This window comes from Quercus lobata, chromosome 11 (assembly GCF_001633185.2).
Source record: "Quercus lobata isolate SW786 chromosome 11, ValleyOak3.0 Primary Assembly, whole genome shotgun sequence".
NCBI lineage: Eukaryota > Viridiplantae > Streptophyta > Magnoliopsida > Fagales > Fagaceae > Quercus > Quercus lobata.
The window spans coordinates 11,729,763-11,749,564 of NC_044914.1; the positions used below are offsets into that span (position 1 = coordinate 11,729,763).

The following is a 19,802-nucleotide window of genomic DNA, read 5'->3' on the forward strand; positions in this document are numbered from 1 at the left end:
CGGAAAAGGCAGAGGGCTACCGATCAACTGCCTACAGGTCCGGGAGATGTAGCCATTCAAACTACTCCCTGGCCAACAGGAGGTATCGTTATTCATGAGTCGCAAACCCAGGTCAGGTCGGGTGTTGTGTCCTCCTCCCAAGCCGCGCTAGCATGGAAGCCTAAGTTTTTACTGGACGATAAGCCTTTGCCCTCAACTGCTTGTGTGCGAATGTGGGAGAAAGGTGAGGGGGGTCGCATTGCTCAGACCTTGGCCATAGGTCTTCTTCTTCCTAATGATGTTCATGCCTTTAAGGATGGGTCGGAGGAGTCCGTGGGGCGCCGGTTAGAGTGGCATACTATCGCGGTAACTCTCTATTTATCAATTACTTACCATTCCTTTCTTTTCGTTTCCGTACTAATTTCTGTGTCTATCAGGCTGCTCAATTGGCTCATATCTTGGTCGATCGTGCCAAGGATCTTGCTGAGGAGGTTGATCGTGAAAGAAGGGCACGGGAGTCAGTTGCCAAAATGGTGAAGGAAAAACTGAAGGCAACTGATTCTGCTAAGAAGAAGGCTGCTGCTGCGGAGAAGAATAGAGCATTGGCAGAGAAGAGGTGCGCGGAGCTCCTGGCTAAGCAGAACGAAACAGACGTCAAGCTAGCTGAAGCAGTTAGCCTAAACACATCCCAAGCCGAGGAACTCACTAACCTGAGGGTGGCTTTGGAGGCCTGCGAGGAAAAATGGTATAATGAAGGGTTTGCCGATGCCGAGAATTCTGCGGAACCGATGGTGAACCAAGCTCGAAGGTTGGGTTTTGAGGCTGGTTGGTTTGCCGCCCTACAAGCTTTGGGTGTTCCCGAGGATTCCCCCTTGAGAGACCCCGGCTAGATTCCCTTTCCGAGCCCCGTTACTGCTGTGCAAGATCCCCCAGTGCCCATTGAGGAGGAAGAAACAGCAAGCATAAGGGAGCTAGTGGAATAGATCGATGCTCATGCAGAGCCAGATGAAATAGAAGCCACCAGCATCCCGAATGCACAAGACCTGCTCGGTGAGGACCTGCATTTTCCCGTGGCCGACCAGCAGCAGATCAGACTAGACCCTCTACTTGACTAAGTTACTTGCCATTTCACTCTTTTTATGCTTTTACCTCTTTTTACTGCATTTTTTTTTTAAATTGGTAAATTTGCCTACGTCACCGGGTTGTGGTGACTAAACAATTTCCTTATTTCGTGGGGATGACCCGTAAAAGGTTGCCAAGTTTTGGCGATGAGACATTAATTCTGCTTTCAATTTTGCTTTTAACTTTTTTGAATGACCTTCTATTCATTGTGTGTTTGTTTGGATTATGTCTGCGAGCACTTTACTTTGACCTTCGGTGCTGTCTTTCTTTATCTATTTTTGTCGTTGCTATTTATTCTATCACATGTTTGGCCGGGAGCTGCCTGCTTGGCGATTTTGGACAAATTGAGAATGAAATTGCAGATGTTAGTTTTTGTAAGGGTGATAAGGTTTCCACCTGCTCGGCGATTTTGATCAAACCGAGAATGAGGCTTTTGTCCTTAGAGGATTTTTTTTTTTTTTTTTTTTTTTTTTTTTTTGTAACAATAAGGTTTCCACTTGCTCGGCGATTTTGATTGAACCGAGAATGAGGTTTCTGTCCTTAGAGTTTTTTTTTTTTTTTTTTTGTAATGATAAGGTTTCCACCTACTCAGCGATTTTGATCGAACCGACAATGAGGCTTCTGTCCTTAGATATCCCATAAGAAAATAGTAATTAACTACCACTAACACCCAAAAATCAATAAAATATTTAGAACTTTATTGTTAAGCTTTGGCTAAATGAACACAATTTGAAAACCAATGTGCCAAATTGGATCCAAAAACCACAAATTCAAGTTGTAACTTATCTAACCTGAAATTGTAGAGTCATTTTGCGCAATCCAGGCATGTAATTGTTCATTAACAATAGCTACATCTTGTGCAGTTCAGGCATCATAAAAGTACATAACTCACATCTTGTGTTTGTTTGCAAAGACAATAGAAATACAAAAGAAGTTGATCAAGAACACTTAACCCCCAAATATCAAAAGAATGAAAATTAGACAATCTTAAGCTAAACTATGGTCTTTCAATCAAATGAATGCAGTAATAATTATAAAGAAATAGGGGTAAACATTGGGTTATTGTCAGAACAGAACCTTGTCTTGTAGGTAAACCTATCAATTGTTTTTTTTTTTTTTTTTGATAAGTAATAAGTTTTATTGATATCAAAAAGGAATACCCTAGTACACAGGAAGTGTACAAGGGGTTAACAAATCAAATACAAAAATTGCAAGAATCTAGGAAATCAAAAAAAGAGGGGAATGATTGGTTTTGCAAACAATGTATGTGATAGCAATATACACATGAACTATTCACCTGATATTCCTAATAAATGAAAAATAAATTCCAAACTTAAATTGCCCCTATGACAATTCTTAATTCATGCAATCAAAAAATTTTGTTGGCACCCTAATTAATCAACAACTTTCTTTTATTCTATTAACATAAACGAATTTTGAGCCTCCTTTGAAGCTACATCTTTTCTTCTAAATGAAAATCCAAATCAAAAAGTCATATTTCTCATATATATTCATAGAAGGAGTTGATAAAAACTCTCTAAACCGAGCATATTATATAGTCTATTGTCAATTGGACAGAGATGTATTCTCCTAGAGATCAAGGATATGACGAAAAGGGCAAACTATTATCAATTTAAGGGAAAAGAAAATGAATTTCATAACCACCTTATGCAAAACTAAAATGAACATTTTTTTTCTTAATGAAAATATAGTGGCATGAGCCTAAGAAGGGATAGTCATGCATAATTTACATGATAAGTTACAACTTGAAAATGCAGAAAATAACCCTCTTACTAATTAGCCAAAAAGGTCATATCACCAAGTTTTAAGATACTAAGGTGGTACTACATATGCATTAAGATGAAAAGCATTGTCAATAAAATCATTTGGAGTACAAATATAATAGCAATACTATTAATCACTATTCAATTGGCAAAACTAAAAGTTGTTTTGGAATTTTAATCAAACAATCTGGACTTAAGGAGAATCTACCAATTAGGAACAACTACCACATCAAATTTAGATCCAAATCCCATCGATGTAAAGTTGTTTTGTTTCATCTAGCTAATTTCTTCTTCATCAATTGCATTCATTATATATTTTTTGTAACAGACTGAAAAAGAGAGAGCAATGTAGCCAATAATTGAAAATAGCAAACTCCACTACTAGCTCCAAGCCCATCAATCTATGCTAATCATTCAAAAGAAACACTCCCAAATGTAACCCTAAATCATACTTAATTGCCAAAAACAATAGAATAAAATTTAAAAACTTACTGGTAATGTTTTTAGAGAAGTTTTGGTCTGATTATAAAGTCCCTCAGATTTGTCTCTCCCTCTCTAACTCTCTCTGCCCCTTATTAAGGCTCTCAATGAACAATAATAATGTAAGGTTCTTTTGGTTTTTAAAAATAACCATAAATTTACTCCAAAAAAAGAGAATAGGTAAGGGGGAAAACCTAAAATAAAAATAAAAATAAAAATATCACTAACCATTCTTTAAAACGCCACGAGACGAAGCCCATGTACAATTTGATCTTCTATAGGGTTTCCCTAGGTTCAACGAAGCCAACATCGTTTAAATCCATAGTTGATAGCAAACCCTAATCTTAGACAATTTATAAACAAATTAGAATCTTTACTTTGATGAAATTTGGAACTCTAACTTCAAATTGTTACTTATTTGACATTGAAAGTTGCAGGAGACTTGGAGAGAGACAGTGGTTGTGTGAGGATTTGAATAGGATTGGAGTGATGGTGGTTGTGTGAGATTTTGCATCATTCGGTAGGCTACCTTTCCGTGGTGGCGATTTGTGGTGGCGGCGTTGGCGACGGTCGAAGAATCTGAGTTTTGGGTTTTGATTTTGGAGGAAGGAAAGGGTGAGTTTTAGGTTAAGGGGAAGAAGATGTTATTGTGTGAGATGAGAATAGAGATTTTTTCCTTTTTTTGGTTTTAAAGAGGTGTGGGTTTTGTAATGTGTATTTGGTGAAGGAAAAATTAGATTTATTTTTCAATCAAATTTAAAAAATAGAAGAAAAAAAATTAAATACTGATGTGAAAAATCGTGAGAACTTCAAAGGTTTGGGTTATATATATATATATATATATATATATAAAGATAAGTACACCATTTAGCACCACATTCCATACGATACAAATTTTTGACGCATTTTATCAAACACAAATCACACATTATTATTCCAACCACTCCCTGCATTTATGAGGTCAAAAAGTGAACCAGAAATAAATTCAACTTTGATGTAGAAATTTCTCAAATTCCTACCAAAATACTTAGAATTAAGCAAAATTGGCATCATGTCTGTGAAACTTTTGGCATGGAAAGACTTTTCCTTAGCTTTTATGTCCCAGCATTTCATCCTTATTTTCCTTTGGCGGATCATAGTGACTTTCCACTCAATTAATGAGTCTAGTGGCATCCGGTTCCGTTCTAAACCACAAACTCAGGTTCTACTCTCCGCAATTACCAAGAAATTTTTTTTTTTGACCAGTACTGGGGCCTTCTTGCCTTTTTCTTTCGTCTTTCACAGAAACCATTATTGAGGTCTGGGGCTGCTGTTAAAGTCGTAAATATTTATTGAGCAATGCTAGGGCCTTCTTGCCTTTTTCTTTCGTCCTCACAGAAACCATTATTGAGGAGTGGGGCTGCTGTTAAAGTAGTAATTATTTATTGAGCAATACTAGGGCCTTCTTGCCTTTTTCTTTTGTCCTCAGAGAAACCATTATTGAGGAAGTAGTAGTAATTATTTATTGAGAAATACTAGGGCCTTCTTGCCTTTTTCTTTTGTCCTCAGAGAAACCATTATTGAGGAAGTAGTAGTAATTATTTATTGAGAAATACTAGGGCCTTCTTGCCTTTTTCTTTTGTCCTCAGAGAAACCATTATTGAGGAAGTAGTAGTAATTATTTATTAAGCAATACTAGGGCCTTCTTGCCTTTTTCTTTCGTCCTCACAGAAACCATGGAAGTAGTAAGTAATTATTTATTGAGCAATACTAGGGCCTTCTTGCCTTTTTCTTTTGTCCTCACAGAAACCATTATTGAGGAGTGGGGCTGCTGTCAAAGTAGTAATTATTTATTGAGCAGTGGAGCCGTTGTCTACATTTATCTATTTATTTCTAAGTGGACTCCTGAATTTACATACCTAGCCAAGTCTTCCTTCTTCACAGCCACTTTAATCTTCCTCCTCCCATATCTCAAACTACTCTCTATCAGCTAAGCTTGCTACGTTTTCTTTCATCCAACAAGAACAAATGGCCGATGCAATCCTCTATGGCGTCGTACAGAAGATCATTGAAAGCTTGGGCTCCTCCACTCTCAAACAGATTGGATCGATCTGGGGTGTCAACGATGAGCTCGAAAAAATGAAAAACACTATTTCCACCATTCAAGCAGTACTTGAGGATGCAGAGGAGCAGCAGGTCAAGAACCACCAAGTCAAGGACTGGCTCATGAAGCTCAGAGATGCAGCTTTTGATGCGGATGACTTGTTGAGCGAGTTCTCCACTCACGTGTTGCGGCAAAAGGTTATGGGGGGTGATAAAGTGGCAAAGAAGGTACGGATTTTCTTTTCTTGTTCAAACCAACTTGTTTTTAGTCTTAAGATGGCTTGCAAAATAAAGGCTATCAGGGAGAGGCTTAATGATATAGCAAAGGATAGGAACAATTTCCAATTGATAGAGCGTCCTTTAGAGACACGGGCTGCGACTAGGGAGAGGGAAACTCACTCGTTTGTACGTGTCAAAGAAGTTATCGGGAGAGAGGAGGATAAGAATGCCATCATAGGTCTATTGCAAGACTTTGACGTGAAAGAGAATGTTTCGTTCATATCCATAGTAGGAATTGGTGGGCTAGGGAAGACCACACTTGCGCAATATGTATTCAATGATGAGATTATCAAGGCTCATTTTGAATTGAAAATCTGGGCGTGTGTTTCTGAGGTCTTTGATGTGAAAACCATTGTTGAAAATATAATTATATCTGCAACTGGTAAAAAACCTAAAAGCCTTATAATGGAACAACTGCAACATAAACTTCGTGAAATTCTCAATCAAAAGATGTATTTACTTGTGTTGGATGATGTGTGGAATGAGAACGAAGAAACATGGAGTAAATTGAGAACTCTTTTATTGGATGGTAAAAGGGGAAGTAAGGTGGTAATAACTACACGGACCAAATTGGTTGCAGATATTACCAGCTCAATCTCACCATATTCTCTAAAGGGTCTGTCAGAGGATCAGTCTTGGTCATTATTGAAGCAAATGGCATTTGATGAAGGGCAAGAGACCATCAATACTAACTTTAAAGCAATTGGTATGGATATAGTAAAAATATGTAAGGGAGTGCCTCTTGCTATAAAGATACTAGGACGGGTCTTAAACCACAAAAAAACAGAAGTTGAATGGTCATACATCAAGGATATTGAACTCACAAATGTAACTCAACTCAAAGATGATATTATGCCGGTTTTAAAATTGAGTTACGATCATCTCCCATCACGTTTGAAATGTTGTTTCGCATATTGTTCATTATTTCCCAAAGATTATTTGATTGATAAGTTGACATTGATACAATTATGGATAGCACAAGGGTTTATCCAATCACCAGATGTGAACTTACTACAAGTAGATGTTGCCAATGATTACTTCAAGGAGCTACTTTCAAGATCCTTTTTCCAAGAAGTAGAAGAAGATGTAGGTATGACTAGGAGGTTTAAAATGCATGATTTAATCCATGATCTTGCACAATATGTATCAAGGATTGATTGTACACTGGTTGATTCCAATGCAAAAAATGTGAATGAAAAAGGACGCCATCTATCATTTCCATTTTACAACGTTTCATTCTTTGAGAAGAATTTAAGCACGTTGGTTAAAGCAAACAAGATACGGACATTTATATTGGCATACAATAATTGGAACTTTGATCAGGGAACAATTGAAGTATCAACTCTCAAAAAACTTATTTCTACTTCTAGATACATGCGTGTGTTAGACCTACATGGTTTAAAGATGAAGATGTTGCCAAATACTCTAGGAACTTTGATGCATCTAAAGTACCTTGATCTTTCCTTTAATGATATTGAGGTTCTCCCTAGTTGTATTACTAAATTGGTGAACTTGCAAACATTAAAGCTCTCTTGGTGTGAAAAGCTTAGAAAGTTACCGGTGGATATTCAAAAATTGGTCAGCCTCAAGCACCTTCACATAGATCATTGTGAGAATTTGACTCATATGCCATGTGGATTAGGGCAATTGACTTCTCTTCAAACATTAACCTTATTTGTTGTGAGTGAGGGTCCTGTAGGTTCTTCCAAGAATTGCGGTGGGCTAGCGGAATTAAACAAGCTAAATGACTTGAGAGGAAAATTAGAGATTAAAAATTTGGCACGGGTGAAAGGTGCCACCCCAGAATTCAAGGCTGCAAATTTGAAGGACAAGCAATGTCTCAATGAGTTGGAATTATATTGGAATCCAGAGAGTGATGATGACAGTGTAGATGCCAGTGATGATGAAAATTCCATGGATAGCCTCCAACCACACGAAAGTTTAAAATCTTTGAGAGTGGACGAGTACATGGGTGTGAGAGTTTCAAGTTGGCTTTCATTCTTAACAAATCTCGTTAAATTAAGTATAAGCAATTGTAAGAAGTGCCAATATTTTCCATCGTTGTATCAACTCTCATCGCTACGAGAACTACTTATTTGGAATATGGATGGTTTGGAGTACATGACAGATGGGGATTTGAAAGATGAGATATCTGCTTCACTAGCATCACCATCAATGTTTTTCCAATCCCTTGAGAGACTTGAACTCAGTTTTTGCCAAAATCTAAAGGGATGGTGGAGGAGTGTGGATAAGGGGAATAAGGCAACAACGACATCAACAATATCATCATCATCAACTAATCACATACTCCTACCCTCCTTTTCGCGTCTTTCTTTTTTACGTTTGGACAGATGCCCTAAGATGACTTGGATGCCGCTATTTCCAAATCTTGAAGAAGGGCTTTCTTTGAGTAAATGCAGTTTGAAGGCTTTGGAAGAGACAATTGAGATTAATATGGGAGGAAGGGCTTCTTCATTTCCGTCCTCTTCCTGTTCCTGTTCCTGTTCCTCCTGTTCCTCCTCCCCTCCTCTCTCCAAATTAAAGGATTTTCGTTTGTGGGAGATGCAGGAGTTAGAGTCTCTGCCAAAGGAGTGGTTTAAAAACCTAACTTCTCTTGAGAGATTATGGATTTGGGAGTGTCCCAATCTGACGTCACTTCCCGAAGGGATGAGTCACCTCACCTCTTTACAGACCCTACATATTGTGGGCTGTCCCAAATTAAAGCAAAGATGCGAGAAGGAAAATGGAGAGGATTGGGATAAGATTTCTCACATCCCAAATCTTTACATAAGTTGAACTACTGCGTACACTTTCTTGGTATGTTCTTCACTCTTCAACTATGATATATTGGGAAATTTATCTGTAATTCTAGACGTGGGATTTTCAAAGCACAAGCAAAACCACAATTAAGAAATTCTATAATTTGTTTTTCCACACAAAAATTATTTAAAAAAAAACTTTATGTTTTCTTTTTCCCCAATTTCTATTTCTTTGTCTAGAAATAGCCTGGGCCTCATTATTTGGTTTCTGAATGTGTGAATGATGCTGAAATAGCCGAAAGAAAGGAGGGAAGAAGAAGGTGTAAGTTTTATATAAGGGAAACTCTAAATTTTGTTTATTTTCTTTGAAATTGGGATATTATTAATTTGTTTTGATCTTATTTGTTTTTTATGAAAAATTTGAATTTTTATATAAATCTTTTATAGATTTCTTTTAAAATATACGTTTTTTTTACTTGTTGGGTTCCATTTTAAGTGTCTATTAAAATTTTATGGGGCATGTTTGCAATTATTCTTGACGTTTAAGAAGTTGGTACACAAGATTCTTATAGACAAAAAATAGCACCGGTGCGATTATTTTTTTGACTAAGAATATGTTTATGATCTAACTACTTCTATGTGTTTCCCAAAATTATTCTGCTTCACTATTAATAACCTCATAGAAGGGTGAAGATTTACCTCACATACATAACCTCCTCCTCCATTGTGTTATTTTTTTTTTTTTTTTTGTTTCCACTGGTTGGCATGTAGTATAAATATCTATGGCCAAGACTAGCTATAGCATTATTAGGATTACAACTATGGCTTTTTGACTCCATCAGTTTGGTAGAACCATTATTGATACCTCAGTTTCAGCCTTCTCTTGGCACACAAGAGTTGGCATGTGAAGAAAAATATTGAGCTGTTGTGTCTATTGGCAAAACTAAAATTTTATAGTTTACAATAAAAGCTTGGTTCATACGGGTATTAGAAAATATTTTGAATTATTGAACTAATGAATTAAGGAGGGACATACTATCTAAGGCAGGATAAAGTTACAATGTCTTTTAGGTAGCATACAAAGGTACTTCTCCTCTTTTAATGTCCCTAGTGTTCTAAACTTGCTTGTTTCTTCTTTCTTATCTGTTGCACTATAAATCCACAGACCGCTTCCAATGATTTTGGGGAATCATGAACTTGATTGTACCGTTTGAAGAAGAGATTGTGAGTTGGTCATTTTGGGGCGTCTTACTGCACTAATAATTGGGTTTAAGGATTTCTAAGTTGAGATTAGGCTTAAAGAATAGCTGGATATGATTATAGATTTTGCAGAACAAATGCAAAAAGGATAGTAAAAAAGAAGAAGGAAAAAAAAATAGAGAGAGAGATGAGACAAGATTGCCTTAGAATCAGACGAAGGCCTTTTTGGAGTTTCAGTTAGAAAATAATTACTAGAATCTTTATTGTCAATTGGGTTGAACCGCTTAAAATTCTTAATTATCGATGTTTTTAGTTGTTTATCCATTTCTTGCTTAGATGGAGATGACATCTGCATAGTGTTTTATTTTATTATTGCTAATGTTTTGGAAAATTTATTTACAATTTCTTTATGCAGGGATATTTTGAAGTGCAAAGCAAATTTTTGAATGGGTGCCAGCTAGAAATAGGGGGTGATTGCTAAAAACTACTCACATCCTAGGTATGTGCTTAATTCTTTATTCTATGCGGTTTTCTTATAATGAGAAACATCTCAGTTGATCTCATATGCTGAACCAATTGAGGCATAGGAAAACCTAGGCATCAGAATTGGTGCTTATTCAAACTTTAGGGCTCTGTAATCATGCAACAAGCCATGATAGGTCAAGAATGTATTGACCCTTTGTGATGAATTAACCAATTAATTAGCCAAGTTAATTAATTAATCTAATTAACATGCAATATGCATGGTAGCACAAACAAATCACCAACTAAGTTAATATACAGTGGAAAATAAAGTTGACACGATGATTTGTTTATGAATGGGGAAAACCTCCAAGGCAAAAACCCCACCGGATGATTTTAAGGTCGTCATTTCCGAGAATCCATTATTATTACAACAAGTAGTTACAAGTAAGGAAATCCTAGTACCGTATACCAATCTACAGTTAAACTCTTACCCCAATACCCAATTAGACTTGTTCTGTAGTGACAATCTCTCCTTTTCAATGCACGGCTCCCAGTACGTGACTAACCAATCGATGCACGGATCCAAGTACGTGACTAACACACCAACTTGAGAAGGATGTTGGCTGCAAAATTCTTCAGTTCATCCACATAATGAAGATCACAAAGCTCCTTGGTTAAAAAATCCTACGGCATACAAACGCAGCAACTTCTTCAAGAGAAAGATGAACTAGGGCCTATGTCTCTGGTCACAATATGCTTGATCAAAAACCTTTGCATCAAATTGCATCCATTGTGACGGCCCTTAAAATAATCCTTATATATGTTTAGAGTTGTGAGAAAAGAAAGCCTAAACACATACACTTGGACATGCGTGAAATTAGATCTGAAAAATTGATTTTTGTAAATCTCACTAGGTAGGTTATCTATCGAGAAGCTGTCAAGCATCGAGCAAAAGCTGCCTTTTAAACCTCAATAGATGCCATTTATCGAGCTAGTTGTCGAGCTTTTAAATCCAGCACTTCTTCACTTGATTCTTTGACAGATTTACATGGCTTTAACATTAGGACTTGAACTCTTGTTCCTTGAAGTATTAAACACATCCTAGATCTACCCAATTACAAGTAAAGTGCGTTTTGTCAAAGGACTAGCCAATTCTAAATGACATATGTTCTTAACATGATTCATATATGTCCTAACAAGCCAAATAATGAAGCATGGGGAAATTAAGGTCTTTAGCTTACAATCATAGCTTGGTTCATAAGATGTATAAGAAAAAAACTTGAAATTAAGGAAGTATGGACAATGAAGTTTATACAAGATAAAAACAAGGTTATAGTGTCCTTTAGGCTCCATCCAAAGGTAGACATTTTCCGTCATCCTTAAATTTCTAGACTATGGGGATTTCTTCTTGGTTTGGTGTTGCATTAGAGATTCATAGGCCTTTCCCAATAAATTTGGTCTCATAATTGTGAATATAATTTTAGAAGGTATGTGAGTTAGTCTTTAATGGCATCAGGTATTGTACTGCATTAATAATTAGAACTATAAGGGATTTTAAGGTTCAAATCAGACTTAAGAAATAGCTAGTTGTGGTTAAAATTCTGCAGAGCAAAGCAAAATGTGTGTGTGTGTGTGTGTGAAGAGAGAGAGAGAGAGAGAGATTGCATATATGGAACTCATGGCTTAGGTTTGTGGTAAATTCTGCTAAGCAAAGCAAAATATGTGTGTGTATGTGTGTGTGTGTGTGTGTGTGTGTGGAGAGAGAGAGAGAGATTGCATATATGGAACTCATGGCTTAGGTTTGTGGTCCTTCACTTTTGTCTCTATATTTATTCAAACATGTTCCTATGTTGTGGCCTATTATGTCTCTCTCATTAGTGTATCTTTGGTTCCTATGAGAAAATGGTTGGTTGTGTTTGTTGTAATTGGGACAAAGTTCTGTTTAATATTTGTTGGAATTTACAGCAATCATCTATACAATTCGTTATCATGTGGCCATATGGGGGATCACATGGCATCCATGCTTTACAGACCAACCAAATGATGCAAGTCTACCATTGCACTACAAAGCCCCACATGCCCACCTACAACACTTATAGACGTGAGGCTTTGCTCTATTTCCATTGGAAAAAAGACTTTGATGTGCCCTTTCCTAACACCTTGATATTTTGGTAGCTGGTTAGCATTCATGGTCCTAACAATATTGGCTTGAATTTGGGTGATAATTTTATGAATATATGGCTAAATGAATAAACACTTCAATATTTTTTCTTATCTATAGTATATTTTATATATGTTTATTAGAGTGGAGCTCTTTTTGTGTGTTTGTGTTTTTGTAAATTTGTTCTTTCTAATTTGCTCTTTACACTTTTTGATTCAGGAATAGCATTTGTGAATATTCTACTTGTTACAAATTTGTATAGAGAGACTGTGTGAAGATTTGAGGAGTGTGATTTCCATGTGTAGTGGTGCAAAAACCTGCTGAAATAGGTTTCATCATAGGCGTTGAATTTCAGAAACAAGACAACAACATCATTTTAATTTTGCTTGATTTATCGGGCTTTCATGAATTAATTGGTTTCAAAAGTTGTGTGGAAGAAGAATGTCATTATATTGATGAGGCAAACTTGTAGTATGGGAGGAGAATTGGGTCAAAGATAATGGGGTTTGAAGAGAAGATTGCCCTTATGACTGCTACCATGGTTGGAAGCAAGAGTGCGTTGAGTTATATATTGGAAACCAATTGTGTTGATGTTAACCAGGCTTGTGGTTTGTATGGTCTTTTGCACTTCATTTTGTTACTGTTGTGAATTTTTCTACTTCAACTGAGGTTATTAAGCTCTTGCTTGATGCTTCTGCACTTCATTTGTCTTGTTGCATACTGTTGTCTACGTATAGTAAAACTTGTTGATTTTATTCTAGTTGTTTCTTTTCTTTGTAGTAGTAATTGTATTTAAGTAACATTGTGTAATGGAACTTGTATTTGGGGTGGATGTTGATTTCTTTAATCATGCATTTTAGACGTGCATAATTGGAGTGTAATAAGAGAAACAAGGGTGGATGCATTTCTATAATCATGCATTTTGGATATGTATTCGAGATGGATGTTAATGAATTCCTTTTTTTGTTTTATTAAAAAAGAATCACTTGCCCTCTTCCTTATAAGATAAGAGAAGCTGGAGCATAAAGAGGTGGTGGAAGAGAAGCATGAAGTTTGCTACTACAACAATCGTGGATAACAAGGGAGGTCATACATTAGTTTCACCATGTGATGGTAACTTGGGGTTAGAGAGAGATTTATTTTTGACATTCATTAGTTTAATTTCTGTTGGATTGATAAAAGAGCACATGACATCTTATGTATCATGTACTCATCTATAGTTTTTTTTTTTTTTTCCAATTTTTTGGCTGGTAATGTTTTGGACATTTTTTGTGCAATTTGGATTTGTAGAAACAGTTTGAAGCCCAAAGAAAACATTTGAAAGGGTACCTGTAGGAAGTAGGGGACAATTGCCAAAAATTGCTCACATCCTAGAGTTTGGAGGGGATGAACTTGCCAATGAGGTATGTACTTAATTATTTATCCTATTCTTCTTGGAAACTCCAATGATATTTCTTCTTATGAGTAACATTTTAGGTTATCTAATATGCAAAACCAATTGATGCATGGTAAAAACCTAGTGTTCTATTTGTTTGATATCTCATTTGTAGTAGTTGTAGTGCATCTTCCATCTGTTATCACTTATCACATTCTAAAATAAATCTTAGATTAATGTTATTGAAAGAGAGGTTGTGTTTGATATGGAGGAAGAGTGCATTTACGGGACTTATATGTTAGGTTTATGGTTCTTCACTTTGTCTCTGTATATGTTTGAACATGTACCTATGCTTTGGCATGTTATGGATTTTTAGACTCCTATCTGTACTAGGTTAATTCAAAACTTTTGATCTCTATCTCTCTCTCTCTCTCTGTGTGCACGGAGGTGACTTTCAAGTTTATGTTATCAAGTAATTATTATCGTTTGTTCTTAATTTTGAGACCATTTTTCTTCTCATGCTCTTATGTCCTCCAATTTGTGATCATCTAGTCTTTGGTTAATAATCTTAACTCTTATTCAGTCATCTTCTCTTACTGTAGGTAATTCCATCTTTGCAGAAAAAATTGCACTGAAATATGCTGGAGCTTCTGCTATGGATTCTGTGTTCAAAAAAATATCCCAAGAAATATAGCATCACTGGTGAACATTCTGACCTTTATGATGTTGCAAAACATGGGTGAATGCTTTAAGTGATAGGGAGTTCCTATGCAGATTTTGTTACATACTTGTAGGCATGGATTTCATTTTTTTAGTCAATTGATGATCATAAAATGCATTCATTTCTTTCTTCTTAATTGGCTTGATAATTAAGATACAAGTGATGTGTATTTGAGATCTGTCCATCTTGTTCCCTAGAAGGGAGAAAGTACCACTTCAATTGAGCTACAAAATGCATTCATTGCATGATATAGACATAGACACATGCATAATTTATTTCTACTGTAATGTTAATGATCATACCTTTTTTCCTTCTTTCTCACTTTTCCACTCTCTATCTCCCACGACCTAGTAAACCCGACAACCCATTTTCAAACATCACAACATTGATTTGACTTAATGGCCGTGGCTTAACGTGGTTTATCAATTTATTTTCATGTGAGAAAGTTGCATTGTTGTGTTATGTAGTGAGTGAAATAGACCGTGCTTCCAGCATTTGATTTTGTGTTAGGTGTAGGTCTACTCAAGGTTAATAGGTGTGACAATCACATGCATTACATTATTTGGCTTGATTCATTCTACTCTAATAATGTCAAATATGTTTAACTTGTTTTCTTTCTAATTTAAAATTGTCAGGCTTGGTTAGATTATTGGTTGTGTTTTTCATTATGTGGATTATGAACATCTTACTATCGTGGCATTTACATTACATGAATTGTGCTTTGTTTTGTTTTCTTTAAGTAAATGTATAAATACATTGTTGGTTTCTTATTGTTTTTGATGGTGTGGGAGTTTTGTTTTTTTTTCTTTTTTTTTCTTGAATTTGAATCTCTCTCTGCATTTGGGGCCATTTGATTGATTTTATTTTATTTTTTAATAGTGTGATTCTTTTTTAAATCTCTTTTTTTTTTCTTTTTTTTCTTTTTTTTTTTGTCTGTTAAAACATATTAGAAATGAAAAAAGAGAATGAATGAATGAATGAATGGGAAAAGAGCAATTGGATATGGGGCTTTCCTTTTTAAATTTATGAATGGTTAAAGCATCTTGGTTGTTTGCTACGAAAATGTATGAAAAGGATGTAATTTTAGTTTTGAATCTCAGTGTTTTGTGGATATGCTTAGTGTATCTTTGGTTCCTATGAGAAAATATTAGGTTGTGTTTCTTGTTATTGTGACAAAGTTTTGTTTCACATTTGTTGGAATTTTCAGCAATCACAAGTTAATTTATGCAAGTCTACCAATGCACTGAAGACCCTCATGCCCGCTTGCAACATGTATAGACGTGGGGCTTTGCTCTGCTGCCATTGGATAAAGACTTTGATGCGCCTCTTCGTAATACCTTAAGGTTTTCGGAGCACTGGTTAGCATTCACAATTCTAACCATATTGGCTTGAATTTGGGTGATAGTTTTATGAATATATGGCTAAATGAATAAATTCTTGAATATTTATTTATCTATTAGTATATCTTATATATGTTTATCAGAGTGGAGCTCTTTCTGCGTGTCTGTGTGTGGTTCTGTGTTATTTTCTATGAGTAAATTTTTTCTTTCTAATTTGCTCTTTGCTTTTTTCTTCTTCTTTTTTTATTTTTTTTTATTTTTTTTGTAAATTCAAGAACAAAACTTGTGAATATTCTACTTGTTACAAATTTCTAGAGAGAGACTATGCAAAGGTCTGAGAAGAGTGTGATTTCCATGTGCAGTGGTTCCAAGTAGAAACCTTTTGAAATAGGTTTCATCATAGGCGTTGAATTTGAGAAACAAGATAGTAACATCATTTCAATTTTGCTTGAATTATCGAGTTTTGATGATTTAATTGGATTCAAAAGTTCTTTGGAAGAAGAATGTCATGATATTGATGAGGGAAGCTTGTGGTGTGGGAGGAGAATTGGGTCAAAGATGATGGGATTTGAAGAGAAGACAGCCCTCATGACTGCTACCATGTTTGGAAGCAAGGGTGTGTTGAATTACATACTGGAAACCAGTTGTGTTGATGTTAACCAAGCTTGTGGTTTGGATGGGTTTCTGCACCTCATTTTGTTTCTACTGCAGACTTTGCTATTTCAACAGAGGTTATTAAGCTCTTGCTTGATGCTTCTGCACTTCATTTGTCTTGTTGCATACTATTGACTATGCAGAGTAAAGCTTGTTCATTTTATTCTTGCTTTTAGTAAAACTTGTTCATTTTAAGCTTGCTATTTCTTTGCTATATAATAGTAATTGTATTTAAGTAATAATGTGTAATAGAACATGTATTTGGGACGGATGTCGGTTTCTATAATCATGCATTTTGGATAGGCATAATTGGAGTGTGGTAAGAGAAGCTGGGGTGGATGCATTTCTATAATCATGAATTTTGGATATGTATTTGGGGTGGATGTTAATGAATTCCTTCTTGTGTTTTATTATAAAAGAATCGCTTTTTTTCTTCTTCGCTACAGCAAAAATAGGTGGTGGAAGAGGAGAATGAAGTTTGCTACTACAACAATCGCGCCAACAAGGGAGGTCATACATTAGTTCCGCCATGTGATGGTATCTTGGGGTTAGAGAGAGATATTTATTTTTAACATTCATTAGTTTAATAACTGTTGTATTGATAAAAGAACACATGGCATCTTATGTATCACGTACTCATCTATAGTATTTCTTTTTTTCAATTTTTTGTTGTTGATATACAGAAATAGTTTGAAGCACAAAGCAAACCTATGAAAGGGTGCTAGTAGGAAGCAGGGGACGATTGCCAAAAATTGCTCACATCCTGCCCACTAGGTATGTACTTATTTATTTATCTTATTCTTCTTAGAAGCTCCTGTGATTTTTTATTTTGATGAGTAACATTTCATTTGATCTCATATGAAAAACCAATTAAGGCATTGGAAAAGTCTAGTGTTCTAATTGTTTGACATCTCATTTGCCGTAGTTGTAGCGCATCTTCTATCTGTTATCACTTATCACATTCCAAAATAAATTGTAGAGTAATGTTATTGAAAGAGAGGCTGTGACTGATATGGAAGAGGAGTGCTCATTTGGCACCTAACATATGGTCCTTCAAGTTTGTTCAAACATGTACCTATGCTTTGGCCTGTTATGGCTCTCTGGACTCCTCTCTGATGGTGTAATGTGCAGAATGTTTGGTTCATCTAATTTGTACTCTTTTAGGTTAATTCACAACCTTTGATCTCTCTCTCTCTCTCTCTCTCTCTCTCTATGGAGGAGACCATCAAATAACAATATCATTTGTTCGTAATTTTAAGATTGATTTTTCTTATCTTGCACTTATGCCCTCCAATTTGTGATCAACTTGAGATTTAGTCTTTGGCTAACAATCTTAGCTCTCATATTTCCTATTACTGTAGGTAATTTTATCTTTACAGAAAATCTTACACTAAAATATGCTAAAGCTTCTGCTATGGATTTTGAGTTCCAAAATATATCCAAAGAAATATAACATTACTAGTCAACATTTTGTTCTTTATTATTATTATTATTATTATTTTGATAACAAACATTTTGTTCTTTATGAAGCTACATAAATATGGGTGGATGCTAAAAATGGTTGGAAGTTCCTTGCTATGCATTCAAGTCAAGATATACACGTTATGTCGCAAACATGTAAGCATGAATTACATATTTTTAATCAATTGATTCTTATGCATAGCATTCATTTCTTTTCTCTTAGTTGGCTTGATAAGTAATACACGAGTGATGTGTATTAGAGATCTCTCTATCTTGTTCCCTAGTGGAGAAAAAGTACCACTTCAATTTAGCTATAGAATGCATTCATTGCGTGATATAGATACAAACGCATGTATAAAAAGTTTTCATGTTGTCATTTTCTCTGTTTGTAAATTCTTGAATAGTATTTATAAATATTATATTTGTTGCAAATTTTGTTAAGAAAGATTGCGTGGAAGTCTGAGATAAGAGTGATTTCCATGTGCAGTGGTGCCAAAAGCCTCCATATATAGGTTTCATCATAGGTGATGAATTTGAGAAACAAGAGGGTTTGTAGCATCATATTAGTTTTGCTTGAAGACCTTTGATGATGTAATCAGTTTGAAAAATGTTGTTGACGATGCAAGCTTGTGGCATAGGGGAATTGGGTCAAAGATGGGATTTGAAGAGAGGACAGCCCTCATGACTGGAACCATGTTTGGAAGAAAGGCTTGAAGTTGAAACTGGTTGTGTCCATGTTAACAAGGCTTGTAGCTTGAATGGGCCATGACTCTTAGTTGTGTTTACTGCTTGGGGATTTGCTATTTCTACTGAGATTATTAAGACTGTTAGGTTCTAAAGACTTAGATATTTATGTATTTAGAACTCTAATGTGTATTGTTGGCAAACCATGATCAAAAAAATGTGTTTATAAGTGTTTTAGTCTTGCTTAAAGTTGTATATTTTATGTAAAGTTGGAATCGAGCTAATGCAGAAGTTACTGTGCATTTCGGCCTGGCTCGATTGATTGAAGCTTAGGCTCGATCGATTGAATCTCGGGTAGAATGCATTTTTCTGCAGATTTCCAACTCAGCCCTTGTTGTTTAAAACGTTTAGGATTTTCTAATTTGTCCTAAGTATAAAAGGCAAACCCTAGCCACATTTTAGTGTTGCTCATATTGCTATTTGTGTAAATCTCTTGTGAGATCTAGAGTAGCTTTCCTTTACACAAACTTAGGGTTTTCAAGAAGGAGATTTTATCTATACCTTGATGATCAACTCGGTTGCTGCCATTGAAACTTAAAGAAAACACAAGCGGGTGTGCTTGTATCTGGTGGTGAATCAAAGAAAGAAGGAGTCCGTGGATTCGGAGCTTGCACGTGATCGTGTCAGTAAGTTCTACTGGTGGGTAGCAATAAGAAGTTGAGAGTGGGGGCTTGTAAGTCTTATTGTATGAACTTCGATTCTTTCAAGATAGTGGATTCAAGTTTACCTTGAGGATTGCTAGGTCAAATCCTCCCCAGGTTTTTACCGATTTGGTTTCCTAGGTGATCATATCTTTGTGTTATTTATCTTTCCGCTGCTATGCATAATATGATTATTGTGATTATGATAACCTAGATTTGTTAAATTGGACTAAGTAACAACTTGGCTAATTACTTAGGTTAATCCAATTGTATTTTTAAGGGGTCTAAAAACTATCAAAGACTTTACTTATGCTTTTGCACATAATTTTGTCATGTTGCAAAAAGTTGACTGTACACTATTTTCATTTTATTCTAGTTGCTTGCTTTATAGTAATTGTATTTAAGTAATATTGTGTAATAGAAGATGTATATAGTTCGAGTGGATGTTGAATTCTATAGTCATGCATTTTGGGTATGAATCGTAACATGAGTGTGAAAAATGGGAACCTCTATTTCATTTCAATTACAAGTTAATATTGAAAATAGGGTATATTA

The 19,802-nt window shown here is 35.5% G+C and overlaps 1 protein-coding gene across 6 annotated transcripts; it reads left to right on the forward strand.

The window, feature by feature from the left end:
• The first annotated feature begins 4,704 nt into the window (after nt 1–4,704).
• On the forward strand, nt 4,705–18,749 carry LOC115968867 (disease resistance protein RGA2-like). Of its 6 annotated transcripts, XR_004086817.1 has the most exons (10): nt 5,587–5,675; nt 10,101–10,184; nt 12,531–13,424; nt 13,602–13,714; nt 14,289–14,388; nt 15,615–15,765; nt 16,848–16,948; nt 17,085–17,175; nt 17,932–18,018; nt 18,350–18,749. XR_004086817.1 is itself a non-coding variant. In XM_031088386.1 (4 exons), the coding sequence occupies exon 1, from the start codon at nt 5,373–5,375 to the stop codon at nt 8,520–8,522; it is 3,150 nt and encodes a 1,049-aa protein (XP_030944246.1). In that variant the 5' UTR covers nt 4,705–5,372; the 3' UTR covers nt 8,523–8,543; nt 10,101–10,184; nt 12,531–13,434; nt 13,602–13,714. The 6 variants fall into 6 exon arrangements, 4 of the variants coding, with proteins under 4 accessions (XP_030944246.1, XP_030944244.1, XP_030944245.1 ...); XR_004086818.1 differs by lacking the exons at nt 5,587–5,675; nt 10,101–10,184; nt 12,531–13,424; ... (1 more) ...; nt 14,289–14,388; nt 15,615–15,765 and adding an exon at nt 15,785–16,478; XM_031088386.1 differs by lacking the exons at nt 14,289–14,388; nt 15,615–15,765; nt 16,848–16,948; ... (1 more) ...; nt 17,932–18,018; nt 18,350–18,749 and having other exon boundaries at nt 4,705–8,543; nt 12,531–13,434.
• The last annotated feature ends 1,053 nt before the right edge of the window (nt 18,750–19,802 follow it).